The following is a 19,016-nucleotide window of genomic DNA, read 5'->3' on the forward strand; positions in this document are numbered from 1 at the left end:
ATGACACCGTCAGACTCTTACTGCTCAACAACTTTCACATTATTCTCCACAAAGAAACCTCACTTTTTGTTTTTCACATGAATAAAAAATTATAGTCAGACTAAAAAAACAATTATAAATTCCTTACAATGAAGAGGTTGTGTCACCCCATTCCGGAATCTGGCCCCCTTTTTTAACAGCTTGTTACGATTCAGCCTGCAGCCCTTTTACTGAATCTTGAAGTCGGTATAAAAACAGTTAACGCTTTAGCCAGGCGCCCCTGCTCCGGGCCATATTTGGAGCAGACAGGAAAGGCAAGGAGGGAAGACAAGACGAGGCCAGAAGGAGCAGGAGGATGGGTGGGGGTTGTCCCACTAAAGGAAGCGACAGGGTGTGTTTTGGGAAGTAAAGTGTGTGTATATTCATCACCCATCCAAGAAAGATGCTGCCCCCTGTGACCTGTAATTGAATCGACTCACAGCCTTTACTTCATCAGTGGTGATGGAAAATAGGCTATAAAAACATTCACTGACAGTTACTTCTTCTGGAAAAAAAAAAAAAAACTTTTTAAAGTATCAAGAACTGTCAGTCTCAACTTTTCAGCCAATTACTGAAGCCATCGGCTAGGAATAGCACCTACAGGCAACAGACCAAATTTCAGGGGTTCCAGAGAAGCCAGGGGTCTCGGCCAAGACTTCTTGTTACTTGTGACGTTTATACTTCTGATTAGTAAACTGAGCTGTGAAAATGTAAATAGAAAACCTGTATGAGTGGATGGTTGGATATATCACATATGAGTGCAAATGTAAAATCCAACCACTGGGGACAGGGGGGTGGGGGGGATTACATTTCAGCCAGCATGCCAGTTGCTCTCAACATGAACCCTTCACCACTAAAACATGATTGGTCAATGAACCCAAAGTCTTCCTCTTTGCTTACAGATTCTGAATTCCATAGATGAGAGGTCCTGAAGTGCATCAGACAAGTCAACAAGACCGTGGAGACCCACTCAAACTCCCTCCACTTCAGTGTTTCTGTCTGCTGGGTTTCGTTCTGACAGGGTTTTTTTTTTTTTTACAGTGATCCCAGTCCTTCTGTCACATGCTGCACAGTCAATAATCAGACCCTTCAACCGAGCTGACACAACAGTTCGACCATGGGAGGATTCAAACTTTCCCTGATGAAAACACAGCACAACAGACATGGTGGAAACACGTGGACATTCAACCTGAATACGTCAGGATGGCAAAGTCAAAAAGACAGCCCCTTGGTCTCTCCCTGGCTGGGACGCACGGGGAAGTGAGAGGGTTTGGCAGGCGACGGGTGTGCAATCCAATTTAATACGACCCTGGCACGAGCACAGAGGCTGGAGCTGTTCGTCAAGAGGGGGGAAACGAAGCTTCTGTTGACAAATGGCAAGCGATAGCATTGCTATCCTGGGGAGGGGATGATGCAGCACACACTAATGATTCCCACCATTTATACGGGCAGATACAAAGCTTCAATTTCAGCTGAGTTTTTTTTTTAAATAAGCCGTGCTTGTCTAGATGCCTCGTTGGGTTTACTTTAGCTGAAACCTATTATTGGTCATCCACATTCTTCAGCTGTCATTTGACTCCAGAAATTACAAAAAGCAGGACAGACAGCAATGTGCTCCAGTTACTCAGACTCAGACAGTCCAAGCGGATGATTCCTGTTAGTCACTTCAGGTGCGCGCGCACACACACACACACACACACACACACACACACACACACACACACACACACACACACACACACACACACACACACACACACACACACACACACACACACACACAAGACATCTGACATATAGTGGAACTATGAATGTAAATCTCACCAGCAAGACACCTGATTTAACACAATTTACCCACTAGATTAATTCTTTTACAATTCCATTTATCATACAGGAATTTCTACCAACCCATTACACAATAACTCGACTATCCTGTAAATTCAAACTAAAATGCTAGTAGTGGTGGAACACAACGAATAGAGACGGTGTTCTCGGTTCTTTCCTGTACTGCATATATATTCTTAGACAGTGAGGTGTGAGTCGAGCGCTACCACAAAGTGTTTCCCAAATGTTTGGTCAAGGGTGCATTTAAAATCTCGCGTTCCCCCACGCACCACATATTTCCCACTTATCAAACATAAAAGCTCTATCAGCTGTGTCAGGTCACTGACGTGTAAATCCACTGGTGTTATATTGCCGTCTCTTGGCAGGAGGACCCTTGTAGGTCTGATTTCAATGCTAATTACATTACTCTGTCAGGCAGGTTGAATTTATCTCTGTATGAAGGCGCATAAATAAAAACAGCCAGCTGTTCCGAGCAGGTCAATTCCCATAATCTGAGAGTTGCACAGGCAAAATTGACCAGAGGGGTTGATCGACTAGAGGTAACCTTTCACCTCCGGACTGAATTTAATTCTCTGTGTCACACACAGTGCACCTGTTACTCAGAGGGAGGTTTGTTACTTCGCTTTCAGATCGAAGAGCTGTGGTGATGACACGTGGAGATGACGGTTATATTGATGCTGTTGCTTTCAAAAACGTGGATTCTCTTTGTTGAAGAAAAAGAGGATTTTTTTCTCCATTTTAAATGACACTGACACTGTACACTGTGAAAGAAACCTCTGACAAACGGCTCATTTCACGACCATAATTTTATCCGTTTGCTCTGATCACGTTTTGAATGTGTCTGCGAGTGCATGATTCAATTATTTATCCACAATGATTAGCAGAGAGCTAACCAGGAGTAGCCAGTTCGACCGGTCTCTGTGGCCATGCTTTATTGTGTAAGGGGCGTCAAAAATTAACACTCAACCATTCAAACCAAGTAAACTGGTTTCTTATTACATGAAACGCAGAGATCTGTAAACGCTGGATAATCAGCGAGCTTGACACTGACCTGTTCCAGATGACTGTCCCTGAAACTCGCTGCATCTCCCCCAGCGCTGCCAACAGCAGAGATGATTTCCCACAACCCACTTGGCCCACAATCATAGTCAGTTTACCTGTGAGAGTTGATGTTAGTGAGAGACCAGGCCAGGCACAGACAGAAACATGATTCTGAAGATTAATGATGCTCACCGAAAGGAATCCTGATCTCCACATTAGCGAGTGTAGGCGGTCCATCAGTCCAGGTGAAATATCCACTACTAATCTGAGGAAACAGCAGAAAGTCTAACACCATTCTCCAACAACTACACTGCACAATCATGCAGCGGGAGTCGCAGGTAGGCAATGAATGTGGCCTCAGTTATGCTAAAAAGAAGGATAAGAATAAAATGAAGTATTTCCCTGTTAAACCTTATTCTATTTCATAAACAGAACAATCCAGTATGAGCCTGTAGAAAGCCAGTTAAAATTAATATTAAAAATAAAGTAAAGCAACAAATCAATTATAAAGCCTGTATCTTGGCTGTTTGCCACTGAATAATAATTTTTAAAAAAAAAACTGAATAACAAACCCTAACATCAACGTGATATATATTTTTATACACTGTTTGTGGTCATTTAAAACTTAATCACAAAAATAAAAATGAAAAGCAGTTTGTTTTTTTGTTTCGTTTTAATTAAAAAACACTTTGCCATCCACTTGCAGTCCCTTCTTGGATCACCAGGGATCTGAGTTAGCAAACGCCAGCAAGATCATCAGGAAATGTGAGAAAACGCTTCCTCTGGTGGATGAGCGTGAGCACGAAAGACGGGTGTTTTTTATAATATGGAGAACTAAAAGCAATCTAGAACAATATGGCAGTATAGCAGCAGAAAACATACAATATGTTTTCCCTTTGTTCAGACGTTTTTGAACAATCACAACTGCTGACTCACCTTGATACAGATGTCTTGGTCCAGTAACTGAGAGGACCCATCACCCCCCTGGTCCCCTTGTGAGCTGTAGTTGTTCCAGTCATCCCTCGGGGGGCGCTTCCGGTTCACCACCTTCAAGGGCTGGAGGTTTCGGGACAAAGAGGAGGATGAGGATGAAGGGAGAGGTTTAGAGGATGACTAGAAGAGGGTACAAAGAGGTCACGATGAATCAACAGGTCGGTGATAAGAAGAGCAAAGACGAGTCCGAGCAGGTGAGACAGGCTGGATGCAGCAGCAGGGGAGGCACAGAGACACCCGCGCAGATAAATGTGTGTGCATGCACTTACCACTGCCTGATACTTATTTTGGTTGTGGTTGCTGGAGCCTGAGGTCAACATGGCCCTGGGCTCCTGTTCATCTCCAATCTCATCGCTTGAGAAAAACTCACTGAGCTTCTGTACACTACAGGTTCAAGAGACAGAGACATTAGAAGGGAACCATCGATGGAGCCATGTTGCAGCAGCGTGGACAGCTTCGTCAGACAGCATTTAACGAATGGAGCTGGCGTTCCCACAGCAACATGCTTGAGTGACACAGACTGTGAGGAAAACACTGCAGCTACATCGTTTATTCAGTGAGACAAGCTGGAAAATCGACTGAGCACGCTTGACTAGGAAAGAGCGGAACAAACACTCGAACTTCTCTACATGTGTGGATTAAAATCATTTATTTCCTTTTCATTTCCCAAATAAGATGATGATGTGCTGATTTTTTTTCCTGGTGTCTGACAAAGTGTGTCAGTTCACACAGTCTAAAATTAGACCTCTCAGAGGATCAGAAGCAGCTTCCAGATTCAGTAAAGACTACTAAGGCTTGGTGTGATGCTAACTCAAGCATCATGGTAAGGGATGGCGTTCTGAATGCCCTGATAGAAAATATGATCATCCTTGCTTTGACATTTCTAAATGTGTAATTTATCTTTTTTTTTTTTTTCAATTAATTCAAGGCAACCTAGACAAATTCATCACCCTCAATTTGTGATCTGCAATCATTTCCGAGAAACGACCTGGTAGCAGCTGACATGACCTCATTGGCTGCTCAGTTTTCTTAGAGACGAGAGTTCTGCATCTCTGACTCAATCTGCAGATATCTGACATCTTTGAGGGAGCAGTTCAGGGAGGCAACTTATTACAGACCAGCCAAGTCTTGAATATTGCCAGCGTGGATTCTATGAAAAATAGCTACCAATCCATAAACCTGAACATAATAGGAATACCGGTGAGAAAGAGCAGAAGGATGGTAGGATGGAGGATTATTGACCCTAAATCTGTAGCTCTGCAGCAGATTAATCACATCTTAGCTGTGTACCAAACTGACAAACTAATCGTGAAGTAATACTTCAGTGTCGCACACCAATGTATTGGAACAGAGAAGAAAGGGAGGCGCTTTACTGCATGATCTTGGAGTACAGCTCCTGCATCTGCTGTACTCTGCTCATTCTCAGTGGTGCTACTCCCCAAAGCCCCCAAGATCCTCCCAACATGATTAATTTCTGACCTTTCCACAACAATAAACACACTTTCTAAATGAAAAAAGAGTAGCTTGAGACTGCAAACCTTCACCAAGGCTGATGACTCACCCAAAGCTAATGTAAGTCAAGATGTAGTTTTTGCTGAGAACCAGCATGAAAGTTTGTTACTACATGAAAAAAGAAAAACAACAGGGTCTTTTTTAAGGCAGTGTATCTAGCTGAGATGGTCCTTGTTAGGGGATTCTGTCTATATATATAATTATTATTGTTATTGACCAGAAATTAATCAATCAGTGTGGACGCAAACACATGCAAATGTTGATCTTGAGCATGGTAAACCTGCTTCATGGCATTCTTCGTGCTCAGAAAATGAGATATAAATGAAAATATGCTAGAATAAACATCCATGACAAAATGAACCAGAGTATATTGAAATGAAATGAATGGCGAGCAACTGCTGTATGTGGTTTGACACAAACAAAATGAAATTAAAATGATCTTTTCCTAAGCTTTCCAGTTTTATTTTGTTTTCCCTTAACTTATCCGGGCCTATAGATCGCTATTTTCAAACTTCACAACTTTTTTTCCACGATTGTGGGAACTCAGCCAGGTATCATGACTCAAAATGATCAACACTTGATGCTGCAGCCCCTTGGTAACATGAGTGTTCATTCGTCTGTACTAAGGTATATTATCTCTGTCAGCAGAATCCTAGTCAAAGTATCTTAACAGAGCACAACCTTTTTCTCCAGTTCTAAATATACCAGTTTGCTATAAATGGACCTGAGTACCTATGAGCCTTTATTCTTTGTCCTCGTGTATATTATGATAGTGTGAATATATTTTTAGGTCTTACCTGACAAGAGCCTTGACAGTGGAGCGCACCACACTGGAGAGCAGGAAGAGGGGCGTGACCAGGATGTGAAAGAGGGAAAGAGAGGCAAAGGCCACAGCTGGGGACAAGTCAGCATCCTCGGAGATGTGCACGTGAACCACGAACGTCTGCAGCAACGAGGAGGGAGGGAAAGGAAGTGTTTTGACGAGCTGCAAGTCACATGACTTGATCAAAGTAAAACCACAGGGAAGTCAGGAAAACTTGTTCCCAGTGTCAAAATGCTGTGGAAGTCGAGCTCGAGCCTATCAAGGTGCTGACAGCGAGGAAGAATCACATCAAAGATGAATCTCTAGTCTACATTCTGCCCTCTACAGCCCATCTCCTTGGTATCTCTCACTCAGTGTTACAACCATGAAGGACCTCTCTATAAATACAGTCAGTCAGTGAGGCCTGTCAAATATCTCTGGGCATCTCACTCTCAGACTCCATGGCCCTCCGCGCTTTGTCCCTCACCAAGGTGAACAGGGTGCACTCAGATCATGTTTATAGGTGTGCACAGCAGGAGCAACACATATTTATACTCACCGTCAACACAGCTGCAATGGGAATAGCTGCATTCATGAAGACTGAAAGAAAAAAGGAAAAACACCGCAGAGCGTGTGAAACAGTGTTTCTCAAGTAACAATATGTGTGTGCGCCTCTAGGGGTAGTTGATAGTACTGCAAGGGTACGTGAGGATATTCCAGAAAAAGTATATATAAAAAAAACTTACCCCAAAATTGCAACACCCTGACATAAAATAGATTGATTAGGCTCCATATTGCATTGCATCTCTGCCCATTTTAACGTGATAAATACTTTCATTTGATGGTGTAGCTTGGGCTGTTGATTAGTTCACAAGGGAGACAAAGGAAAAGAGTGGGACGAAGACGCTACTCAGCACTGATGAGAAAGTAGATGTAGGAACAGGAAAAACGGTCATCAAAGCTAAAAATGCTAGAGGACATCAAATGGCTGTTTCTTACAGTGAAAACACACAATCAAAGAAGTATGAGGAGTACACTCAAATATTCTGATATTGATGATAAATACAGTTGTCAGCTTTTATCACTAACGTAAGGATTGCTTGGCTGCTCATGGGATGAGATGTCTCATCCGTTTTGACTTTCAATTAACAAAATGAAATACGTAAATTGTGTGTTTACAAGTGTGTACAAAGTCATCATCACATCCCGATTGAATACAATTTTCATAGTCTATTTCAGTATAATCCTCTCTTTTATTACCTGCCTTGCCTAAAAAATAGCAAGTTCAAAATGTCAAGAAAAAAACACTTTGACTTTGTTGTCTGTTCCTTGACTGTCATCAAATCTCATCTTGAATCTTTAGTCATTGACTTTAGGACCATGGATTTCCAGGACCGGAGCCATGTAGCCCCCGGCCTCGGTGTGTCTGAGAATATAGAGGTGATGACCTGCAGGAAACCGTTAGCATGACTTGTGGAGGGGAATCGGCTGAATGAATGTGTTCAAAATACGTATTTCTATACTAATGCTCTAAATTCTAAAGTGACTGGCAATGGGAAGGTTCATAACAACAGGAACTGCAGAAACGAATGAGCAGGTGTTTTATTTCACATTTTTACCATTTGAAAAGATCAAGTGTCAATAGTGCAAAGGGTCTTACTGGATATGGATGTGTAAAGAGCAAAAGCCTGCAGGCTGGTGAGCTCTTTGCCTCTAGTCTCCTCCACACTGTCACAAAAGATGCGTTCCCAGGCATAAAGCTTCAGCAGCTTGATGCCTCGCAACAGCTCGTTCGTCTTTTTTAGACGCTCGCTGGAGTATTCCTGAGAGAGGAACAGCAGAGTTTAATACAACAGTGACACAAATCTGACAAATCAATGAGAGCTGGTGGGACAGAATCATAATCACCTGATGCACTGCTCAATTTGCAGTGTATTTCTTTGTACAGAACCACGCTCCACAGTCTCCAGGACAACAGTATCATTACGTTTGACTGGTCTTATTGAATGGTAGCTTTGGTGCCAGCAGAGGGCCTCAAAGCAAGACGCGCATTTTGTGTGTACTTGAAAATGTGTTTTTCCTGGATTCAGAGTTTATAATCCCACAGTGAAATGTATAGTTTTTGTGCACGTGTGTGTGTTTGTGTGCGTGTGTGTGTCTGTGTGTGCGTGCACGCGTGTGTGTGCTTATCCGAGATTCAAAGTGCATGTGACATGATTACATTCACTTCATTACCTGGAAAGATGTGGACAAGCCAATATTGACCAGCACTATTTGTCACGTTCTGTATGGTCTGTCAGGTCAGAGTCAAAGCAATCGTAGGAACCATTTATTACTCAGGGTAATGTTTCAGAATAGTGGAATTTAAAATGTTCTACACTACGATTTGTTGCTATTAGTGCAATGTTCTTTGTAAACTTTGACGAGGACTCCTGCTTTGTCCAAACATTTATCATTTTGCAGCACAATAAATTCACTGATTTGACTGTGTGCTCCAGATGTTTTCCTTCATGATGCCACACACACACCTTTTGCCTACTTTGGCACAACACTTGCATTTGGGCACACACATTGGGGGGAAATGATGGTCCATCCCATTTGCTTGTGTCCGTTAATATTTTCCCAGGTCGAGATAAACCCACGTGTGCCACGGTAAATGAACTGAAGCAGATGTGTTTGTACGTCCTTTGAAATGGTTACACAGTGCAATTTGTGAGGCTCATGTAAATATGCTTCAGTTTATTCCAGCTCAAGTGTCAGATTGAGAGAGTTTATATCAACATGTCTGCTTTTGTTTGTGTGAATCTCCACTGTTAAAACCATAAAGTGCCTGCTGCTGCTGCTGCTGCTGCTGCTGCTGCTACTGCTGCATAAAAGTCAAGGAGCACCAGTCATCACGATTTATTCATTAAAATGGGGTACGAAGATTACAAAGTTTGTGTCAGTTCAATAGTTACATGTCAAAATGTCACTGGATGAAAATGTTGCGGTTCCTCACTCTGGAAGAAAGTAGTGAGCTGACCTACCAACTCGCATGTACTGTACACAACCGAGCAGTAGCAACAGTGGCGTTAAACTCAAATTGTATAAGTAGTGGTCAGTTTAAAACAAAAAAGGCTACAACAAATACTCACCAGCGTGCTCTTTTGTGTTTGGGACAGCTTTGTGGCCACAAAATATTGAACAGGGGCTAACACGGCAATGACAGTCGCTCCAATCAAGGCACTGATTCCCAAGAGGTAGTAGAGCAGGATAACACCCACAATGATCTGAGAAAGGAAGGTACAGAGAGGCGGCCCGATATCAACCGGGATTAAGATATAAAACTCTTCATAACAAACTTAAACCCTGCTCGCAGGCAAAGCTTTGTGCTAAAGGCTTGACATGCTAACATGCACACAGTGACATCAATGAGACAAAACAAGTGGTAAAACTACACACATTCTTTACTAAGGCAGGAATGTGGATGTTTACGTAAAAATAAACACTGGTTATTTATTCAAATGCAAGTGAAATTTAACAAAGGCGTTTCAGTTGTGTTTACAGTAAGTACATGTAAAAAAGCAGCCTTCAGACAGCATGTGAGATAAAAAGCTGAAGGTGAACTGATAATTAATACACGTAACACCCCATATGACACGCATGCGTTCCGTTCATTTTGCATTAACGATCAGATTTTGGTGTTGCTTCTCTTTTCTATCTCCCTTCGCTGCTGTTTCTCTGTGAGTGACAGTTTGTATGAAGGATACGTTTTTTATATATATATATATATATATATATATCTTAAAAAAGAAAAGCACTGAACTGGCATTTAAACTGCCAAAAAGGACCATCTGGACAGGTTTACTGTAGGTTGTCTGAATGTACTGGACAGACAACAATTTGTGTGAGAGAAATAACAGTGAAACCCAACTGAGACCAGTTTTGTGGGAGTCACAGTAGATAAAAGTATACATTAATAGAAGCCACCATTCAATACTGATTTTTCTGTGAGTGAGTTATTGTGCCTGTAGTAGTAGTAGCCTGTATTTGCTTGCGGCTCTGTCTGACGGATGCCAATGGTTGGCTGTCATTGTCCTGCCAAAGAAAAAAAAAAATCAATATTTCCTAAAGAGCTCCATGAGGGCCTCCCTCCATGGTGGCCAACCTGATCCAAGCAAGCATGTAATTTGCACACACTCACACAGGAAAAGTGGCATATTGTACCATCTCATGGATGGATCAGCCAATAAGGGATGGTTGATGAATTAAGAACGATCAGATTTAAAGATTTATGAGGCGATTGTTATCACTCCCTAGCGCAGGGGTCCCCAAACTTTTTTTCTGCGAGGGCCACATAACTCTCCCCTTCTCTGATGGGGGGCCGGGGTCAGTTTGTAACAGAAGAAGTGTGACGGTGACAGGGGTGCCTAAACGTAAAAATGTATTGTTTTCCAGAAAGCCACACAACCAAATAACCCTCTCTGGGTTCTTCACAGAAAAAAAGTCAGGAAATCTATAATGACACCACCTAATATCCCTCTCTGGGTTCGGGTCTAGGATTTTTTTCTGGGGGTTGCCCGATAGGGGCACAGACTGCAGAAGGGTGGAATAGAATGTCACCCTCTATGCGTGTATGAAATAGTGACTAACTGCCTGTGTTCACACCAAACGCAACGCGAATTTTCGCGTAGCTTTATTCGCGAATACAAACATTGAGATTCCAGCGATCAAATTCACACAAGTAAAGTGACGTGAAAATTCGCGTTGCGTTTGGTGTGAACATTCGGGCTGCAACTAACGACTGTTTTAATAATCGACTAGTCACCGACTATTGAAACGATTAGTCGCCTAATCGGATAATTATTAATTTTTTCTTAAATTTAGCATGAAGTTGATTTAATTATGTGGCAAATGATAATAAACAAGAAAGATGGGTACAATGAAAAATACATCTTTTATTGAATTGATTAATTTAAAACACGTTTGTCAGGCACAGTCTGGCATAACGCTCAAGCTCTCTTTTATAGTGTAAATACGCTTATAAAATGTACAATGTGTGTCATAAAAACCGTACTGGCTTGAGTGTTACTTGATCCTCACCGAGGCGAGTCAGACTCCGTTTTGTTCAACTGCCCGACGGGCTTTCTCCTCAAATGTTCCTGTATCACCGCCATGACACCAAGGTCTGCTTTGCAACCTTTGCTAGTAGTCTTTTTATTCGCCGTATCCAGGCAAAAATGCCACCAAACTTGAGAAGTTTTGTTATGCGTACCTGACGTTGACGCCGCCATTTATGTACGTTACCGCTCAGAGACAGAGACGCTATTGCGCATGCGCGACTCTCGGCCGAGATTATAATCAAGTATGATGCCTCACTCTGCTGGAAAAACGCGTCCGGCGACAATAGTCCATCCATCCATTCATCTATCCATCATCGTCTTCCGCTCATTCCTACACATTAAGGGTCGCGGGGGGGGGGGGGGGGGGGGGGGGGCTGGAGTCTATCCCAGCGTCTACGGGCGAGAGGCGGGGTTCACCTTTTACAGGTCGCCAGTCCATGGCAGGGCCAACATACAGCGATGAACAAGCATTCACACTCACATTCATACCTAAGGTCAATTTAGAGAAGGCCACAATAGTCGACAATGGAATTCATTGTCAACTATTTCCATTATTGATTTTTGTCGACAACGTGGACTCATCGTTGCAGCCCTAGTGAACACACCTTAATAGTTATTAATGAAAATAGTTCACAGCTAGTTATCAATTTTATTATCAAATACAAATACACAAATGGAAAAAAAAAATCAAAATGCATCTCTGGTATTGTTCAGGGGGCTGGGCCAAATGTGGAGGCGGGTCGTATCTGGCCCGCGGGCCGTAGTTTGGGGACCACTGCCCTAGCGCATCTGCCTCTGCCTGTCGTGGCTTGTTTCCAGCGTCGCAGTGAACTCCTGCTGTTCTGGCGGTACAGATCACCAGGACACACAGGGGTTGGGATGTGACATTTCAGCCTCACACCCTCTCATTCATCTATGACAGAAAAATGTGCCACTGGGGACTGGCCGTCTTTATTATTATTGACTGTCTTCCCTCCATAATGACCCTGTCAGAAGAAACACTTTCTATAGCTTCTTCTTCTGTCAGTTGATAACTCACACCTTAATTAATTAATTGATAATGTGGGTTTTTTTTTGGTTTCATGATACAATCGCCCTCCAGAATTCACCAGAACTACTGGCTCGCCTCAACACCTTTTGAATTTGGACACTATTTTAAGAATTAATGACTCGTGTAATGTTGCGGCACAGTGGTGCAGTGGTCAGCACTGTCACCTCACAGCAAGACGGTTGCGGGTTTGAGTCCCGGCTCCATCACAGGGTCTTCCTGTGTGAGTCTCCATGATCTCCCTGTTCTTGCGTGGGTTCTCTCTGGTACTCCAGCTTCCTCCCACAGTCCAAAGACATCAAGAGGGGACGAGGCTGATTGATACTCTAAACTGACTGTTGGTGTGACTGTGAGTGTGAATGGTTGTCTGTCTCTGTGTGTTGGTCCTGTGATGGACTGGTGACCTGTCCAGGGTGAACCCTGCCTCTCGCCTGAAGGCTGCTGGGATAGGCTCCAGCCCCCCCGTGACCCTTTACAGGATAAGCAGAAGAAATGGATGGATGGATGGAGTCATGTAATTAACCTTTCTGACTAAAATACCAAACCCTTCCTTCTTAATATCAGCATTTTCAGCTTTTCTCCTTTTCCCTCTGTTTTCTTTTGCTTTTAATAGTGACATCTCAGCGCTGTGCATTTGTGTTGCTAACACATTAAGCTTGTACCTGCCAAAGCATAAAAAAAACATTTCAAGACATTTCCATTGATTATTTGATGAAGTAATGGTCAGATGAGCTGCAGCCTGAAACACAAGAGGCATCCTCACTGAACAGACTAGAAAATTGTTATTTTAAAATACTTACATTTTCTGAAAAAGTAATCCAGTATTTCAGTTCAGTTGAGCTGTCGATAAATGATGAAGGCTAATCAAGATTTCATTGTCTCTCCCCCTCAGGCATCACAATAAATAAGGATATTAAAAGAATTCGTTGTTTTACTGTCAATACGAGCCTGTGATTACTGAACCCGTTGCTCCTGAATTCATCCCTCTCTTGCTTTATATCATCTTTGTGGCGTTTCAAACTGAAAAAGTGCTTCCAGACATTCCATGAAGGATTGGTCGATAGTCAGATTATTCAAAACTCAAGTCAGTATTCTAAAAATGTGATGATGCATATTCATCGTATTAAAGATACAGTCAATAAATCAGATCTCACTGTCTAGTTCAGGCCAAAACGTTTTTACCTTTGATTGATTACATGATTAATGTAGCTGCATGACTCTGGATGGAGCTGACAGAAACATTCTGAGACAGTAATTTTCCAGTGATATTACATTTCTATGAGGGATGGCCTTCCAGTGACCTCTGGGGTTTGCTGAAACGGTTGTCAACGCTAATGTCTCCTGAGAACCTCACTGTACGGCGTCATTGATCGTACAGTGTTCTCGCGGATGACACAGTATACTCTCAGGACATTTCAGAGCATGAGGGTCACAGGCTGGCGACACCCATTTGAAAGGAATCTAATTCTATCTGCATCGAGGGCTGCAACACCTGATGCCCGGTTTCAGCCGTCAAGTCTCGGTACGTGTACTTTTATTCCCACGATCATAAAGGCAGCTTTGTCCTACACTGTAAGAGCCTGATAGGAATAGAAGCAGGACACAGGGGAAGGTCGGCAGGAGGGTAGAAAACACAGTAACACTCTTTATATCCAGGTTCACAAAAAAGTGTCGGTACATGACCGATACACTGAGCTATGGTGGAAGCGCCTGTTAACGACTCATTACTATCAGTTTGTTCCTGATTAATTCCTTGGTAACGCTCCAGAATTTTGTTTACCTTTGTATTATAAATCGTTATCAATAAAACACAGAACAAAAACACAAAGGCAGCGTGCCAATACATCAACGATGCACAAGAACGCTACACAATAATTCATCATACCACAACACACACTTGACTATGTGACTGGGCTGACGGATGTTTCTTACTTGCACTGGCATGGCCCACAGGTTAGGACAGAGGAAGAAGAACCACATGAGCTGGTTGGTATCTATGGCGACCAAGTTGCAAATTTGAGCAACAGTTAACTCTCCCATGGACATGTTGGACGTACACAAGCGCATGATCTTGTTGTAGATTTTTGTCTAGGGAGAGAAGAGCCAGATAAAGATCCATGTGGATTAAAGTTAAAAAAAATCTTTCAATTGTTTTAATTGTTTCTGCTAAAGTAAGAAGGAGAAGTTGGGAGGTGCTGTACCTGTATGGCCCCGCGCAGGTTGATGCCTGTTTCAATGGCAACATAGTAAGAGGCCTGGAGGAAGGTCCTCTGAAGGAGCAGGGCGAAGAAAAGCAGCACGGCCAGTACATACGCATTTTCCAGAAACTCTTTGGAGGAAATGAAATCGATCTCCAACAACCTCATCTGGAAGAACAGAGACGGAGAGGGAGATGAAAACGTTGCCTGGTTTATCTTTATAAGACCCAGACCAAGTCAGTCACACAGGTCAAACACTGCAGGATTGGAGTGGCTGCTTGAAAATGTTCCTTTTCGTCAATTCAAAACTCAGTGTTGAAATGAAATTTATATTACACAGCAGGTAACACATTACTGTTGGAATCCAATCTGCTGAGCAGAAGTGGAGCCTTCTTAGCACAGCCGACGGGAGGCTGGAAACCAAAGACGAGCGTTGTTCCGCCACAGTGAAAGGATCCCTATAGCAGAACATCCCAGAGACGCTAATTAATTCTGCATCAAGTGGAGATCTGTCTCCCGAGAAAGATTACAAATTATTGATTCGATCAATACCACATCACACCATTGAAATGTTTCATTTGCTTTTCATCCCCAAAACACTAATTTTTCCCCTCCGTGCAAAGGCATGTTATTCTTTTAGAGGATCACACGGCCACTATTTGCAAAACGGTCTATTTTCAGCGTTCAAACTGCCCCATTGTTAAAAACATTTAGTTTGACTGAAGAATCTTTGAACTATTTTCAAATGATATTCCACTGTAAGTGGCTGTCCGCGCTGTGGGAAATCTAAGAAAGTGAGACAGCTCCTGCAGCAATGAGTCTCATAAATATTTGACAAGTCTTAAATTAGTGCACCGTCAGAGCAGGTGTCCCAAGGAAAGAGGGCATCATAAATGTCTCAAGCTGTGACTGTGACCTTTGAGAGGGGGGAGGAAGCAGGCTGACATCTCTGTCATATCTGGAACCATGTTTGTCTGTTTCTGAATCCTTGTCTGGGTTATTGGTGTGTTTCTGACATTACCGTCTTCATATGCTGTTGTGTGACTTGTAACTTCTCATTGCTCTTATGACAGCCACAACAACAATTCATGGACCAGGACCTCCGATGCTACAGGCCGATCTGGCATCTTTGCCTACAGTCTGGAAGTCTTTAAACATAGCTTCTGCCTGGAGAAATACATACATGCGATTCTTCAAATGCAAGGTTCCAGTGAGCTCATTTCACCTCTCAGGCAATTCAGAATCAGAATCAGAATCAGAATCAGTTTAATTGGTCAAGTATGTTCACAACATACAGGGAATTTGACTCCGGCCATTGATGTCACTCATGGAATTCGCAGAATAAACATAAAAATAAACATAAATAATAGAAAGTATATACATCTATAGAAAGAAGATATGTACAAAAATGCAAGGTCCACAATGTAGTGCAGACTTAAGTGGGTATCCAATTGAACATGAGTGAGTGACCACTCAACAGTGCAGCAGGTTAACAGATCAACTGTTTAGTAGAGTACATTTTCTTCTGCTTATCCTGTTAAGGGTCCCGGGGGGCTGGAGCCTCTCCCAGCAGTCTTCAGGTGAGAGGCAGGGTTCACCCTGGACAGGTCACCAGTCCATCACAGGACCAACACATAGAGACAAACAACCATTCACACTCACAGTCACACCTACAGTCAGTTTAGAGTATCAATCAGCCTCGTCCCCTCTTGATGTCTTTGGACTGTGGGAGGAAGCTGGAGTACCAGAGAGAACCCACACAGGAACAGGGAGAACATGCAGACTCACACAGAAAGATCCCAAGCCAGGACTCAAACCCGGAACCTTCTTGCTGTGAGGTGACAGTGCCACTACCAATCAAATCTAAATGTGTCTTATTGAAAATATGCCTTCCCTACATTGCTGCAGTTTATCTGGATCTGAAACAAATGTGAAGATGGCAGAAGTCTCTGTTGTCCCTCAATGACCCTAAAATATAAAAGCAACAGCAACAAGACCACTACTACTACAATAACAGCAATAATAATAACAGCAATAATAATAATAATAATAATAATAATTTATAATAATGAAACGATTTTATTAATATTATTATTATTATTAGCACAAGAAGAACAATTAATGTAAAATTAATATACTCACAGACACATCTACACATAGACATACAAACACATTTACACAAACCTGGTATAATCTGTGGTACATGTGACGACGATTGTGACCAACTGTTCTGCAGAGAGGCTCACGTCAAGGCCTTCTTTAGCTAAAGAATGTTGTCATTCACAGCAAATAAAGGAAGCCCCATCCTTGGAGTTGCATTCACCGCAGCTCTATGGATAAATGGCTGAGGCACCAATTCTTTAGCAACTTACACTCCGCTAATGTTATATTCTGCTATTCTATTCGTGGCGGTGCGGATACTCACTCACCCGGGGCTGAATGGTGCCATTGCCTTTGCTGATGTGGTGGACGATGCCAGAGATGCAGAGAGGGCCAGCGAAGCCCAGCAGGTCAGCCAGGAAGCGGAATGTGATACTGAGGATCAGAGGTCTGCCGAAAGCTTTCCTCAACGCCTGCCAGATCCACTTGGGGCCCGGCGGTGCCGTGCCCTGAGGCCTCTGAGGAGAGGTAAAAAGAACAAGTCGGGAAATATCAATGTTCAGTACAAGTCCATGTTGTGGAGCGATACGCTTTATTTTATTTGCCTATTAATGCTGTAATAGTGGTAACAAAAAAATTAAACATTTGTGTGCCCATGAGGTCGTCACGTCTCTGTTACATCATCATAAAATATCTGGTTCTATTTTCAAATCTAGTTGAGTGTTCGTCTTCCTAAATTCTATAATCAAGCCAGACTTCATCAAAAATATCCTTGACTTTTGGAGTCAAGCTGCTAACAAACAAACAGACAATCTACCGCCAGTGGGCACAAGACGAACGTGTCTGTCAACAAGTGGGTTCTTCCTCGGCTAAAGTCCCATCACCCCTAGTTTAAAAAACTATGTTGAATAGTTCTAGGATTATTCTGCTAACAGTTTGAGAGACAAATCAAGACCAGTGATCACATGACCTCATTAGCAAAGGAAGTAGATAAATTAATAAATCCAACTGCACATTTCTATTGAACCTTTAATAATACAAATGCCTGTGGTTTATCATGATGATAAATCTGGCATAAGTTTCCAAGAAATAAATACAAATCTGCAAAATTGTTCCAGTTCCTAAAATTCTGTTTCTTTATTGGGATCCACTGAAACATTACAGCTTGTCAGAGGTGATAATTTGTAGAATCCTTGATGAGTAAAATAACTGCAGCCTAAATTGAGTTCATAACAGCAGCACAGCACGGCCTTTTCACTGCTCAAGCTAGCAGAAAAACAGAAAATGCAACCCTGCTCCCAGAGCAAGTAGAGGTAATTGCTTGAACATAAAAGCTGAATCAACGCTATTAGGAACTGGCTGGAGGTGGTGGACCATTGCAACAGAAAACTGAAAAAATGAGGTCATATTCACTGCTCCCCACTGCTGTTGCTGATGCATTATGAGATACGGTGATTAATGGTCATTCTGTGGCCAGTGATGCCGAAAAATCATGCAGACGGGGAAGATTGTTGATGGTTATTGATGGTTTTCTGCTGACTTTGAATTTCAGTTTCCATAGAACATGAAAACAGCCAGAGCGCTAATTTATTTCAATCCATGTAAACTGCACAAAACATATAATCGCATACAACAGCCATGAGTCAGTCAGCAGTGATGAGAGGAAAACATCTGGACTGTCACAGAGCTGAACATCTTCACTGAGTGTGTGTGTGTGTGTGTGTGTGTGTGTGTGTGTGTGTGTGTGTGTGTGTGTGTGTGTGTGTGTGTACGGGTGCGCTCATCTCTGCAAATATGAGTCACTCTCATCGGAGCTGTGAGAACAGACGTGACAGTGATCATGCGTCTCTATCTTTCCACTGGAGCTCATTGAACACACACACAAACAAACACACACACACGCGCGCAAACCGCACATATTCACACACACACACACTCATCCAGCTCTCTACCTTGGGTTCAAACAAAAAGGAAGGACAGTTCATTCTCACACACGCAGAGTGAAGCTAGCTTCCCATGAAGAGCAGTGCCTTCACCCCCGCAGGGGTCGGGATGTCGCCTCGTTCACAGTAGTATGGGAATGACCCAGCGCCTTCGGGTTCTCCTCTAAATGCCCCCTCCCTCCCTTCCACCTCTCCACTGGGATCTCTCAATCTCTCTTATCTCACTCTGTTGCCGGAAGGAAGTGGGATAGCATTCACACCGGACGCACACGCAGCAGTGACGAATATCTGTGACCTTCCAAACACTGGAAAACAATGACCCTGTAGAGGAGGCCCTCCACCTCTGACCCGGGACACGTGCTGCCCTGAAAGTGAGACAAGGAAACATCCACAACTTGGACTGCTTTAACCAGA

At 42.8% G+C, this 19,016-nt stretch overlaps 1 protein-coding gene across 8 annotated transcripts in view; it reads right to left on the reverse strand.

The window, feature by feature from the left end:
- Nucleotides 1–19,016, reverse strand: part of abcc8 (ATP-binding cassette, sub-family C (CFTR/MRP), member 8) — a 53,471-nt gene that overhangs the window by 19,902 nt on the left and 14,553 nt on the right. For 5 of the 8 annotated variants that reach the window (XM_086208405.1, XM_086208403.1, XM_086208407.1 and 2 more), the window contains exons 7-17: nt 16,989–17,177; nt 14,563–14,727; nt 14,294–14,449; nt 9,346–9,480; nt 7,872–8,034; nt 6,771–6,811; nt 6,207–6,352; nt 4,167–4,281; nt 3,841–4,017; nt 3,097–3,169; nt 2,915–3,020 (exon numbers count right to left, since the gene is read on the reverse strand). In XM_086208405.1, the coding sequence (XP_086064531.1) occupies nt 2,915–3,020; nt 3,097–3,169; nt 3,841–4,017; nt 4,167–4,281; nt 6,207–6,352; nt 6,771–6,811; nt 7,872–8,034; nt 9,346–9,480; nt 14,294–14,449; nt 14,563–14,727; nt 16,989–17,177 (1,466 nt within the window). The remainder of the gene's footprint in view (nt 1–2,914; nt 3,021–3,096; nt 3,170–3,840; nt 4,018–4,166; nt 4,282–6,206; nt 6,353–6,770; nt 6,812–7,871; nt 8,035–9,345; nt 9,481–14,293; nt 14,450–14,562; nt 14,728–16,988; nt 17,178–19,016) is intronic. The other 3 variants (XM_086208406.1, XM_086208410.1, XM_086208409.1) reach the window with 1 other exon arrangement.

This window comes from Aulostomus chinensis, chromosome 7, assembly GCF_037954235.1.
Source record: "Aulostomus chinensis isolate RoL2024-O1b breed Wild chromosome 7, RoL_Achi_v1.0, whole genome shotgun sequence".
In the NCBI taxonomy this organism is placed as follows: Eukaryota; Metazoa; Chordata; class Actinopteri; order Syngnathiformes; family Aulostomidae; genus Aulostomus; species Aulostomus chinensis.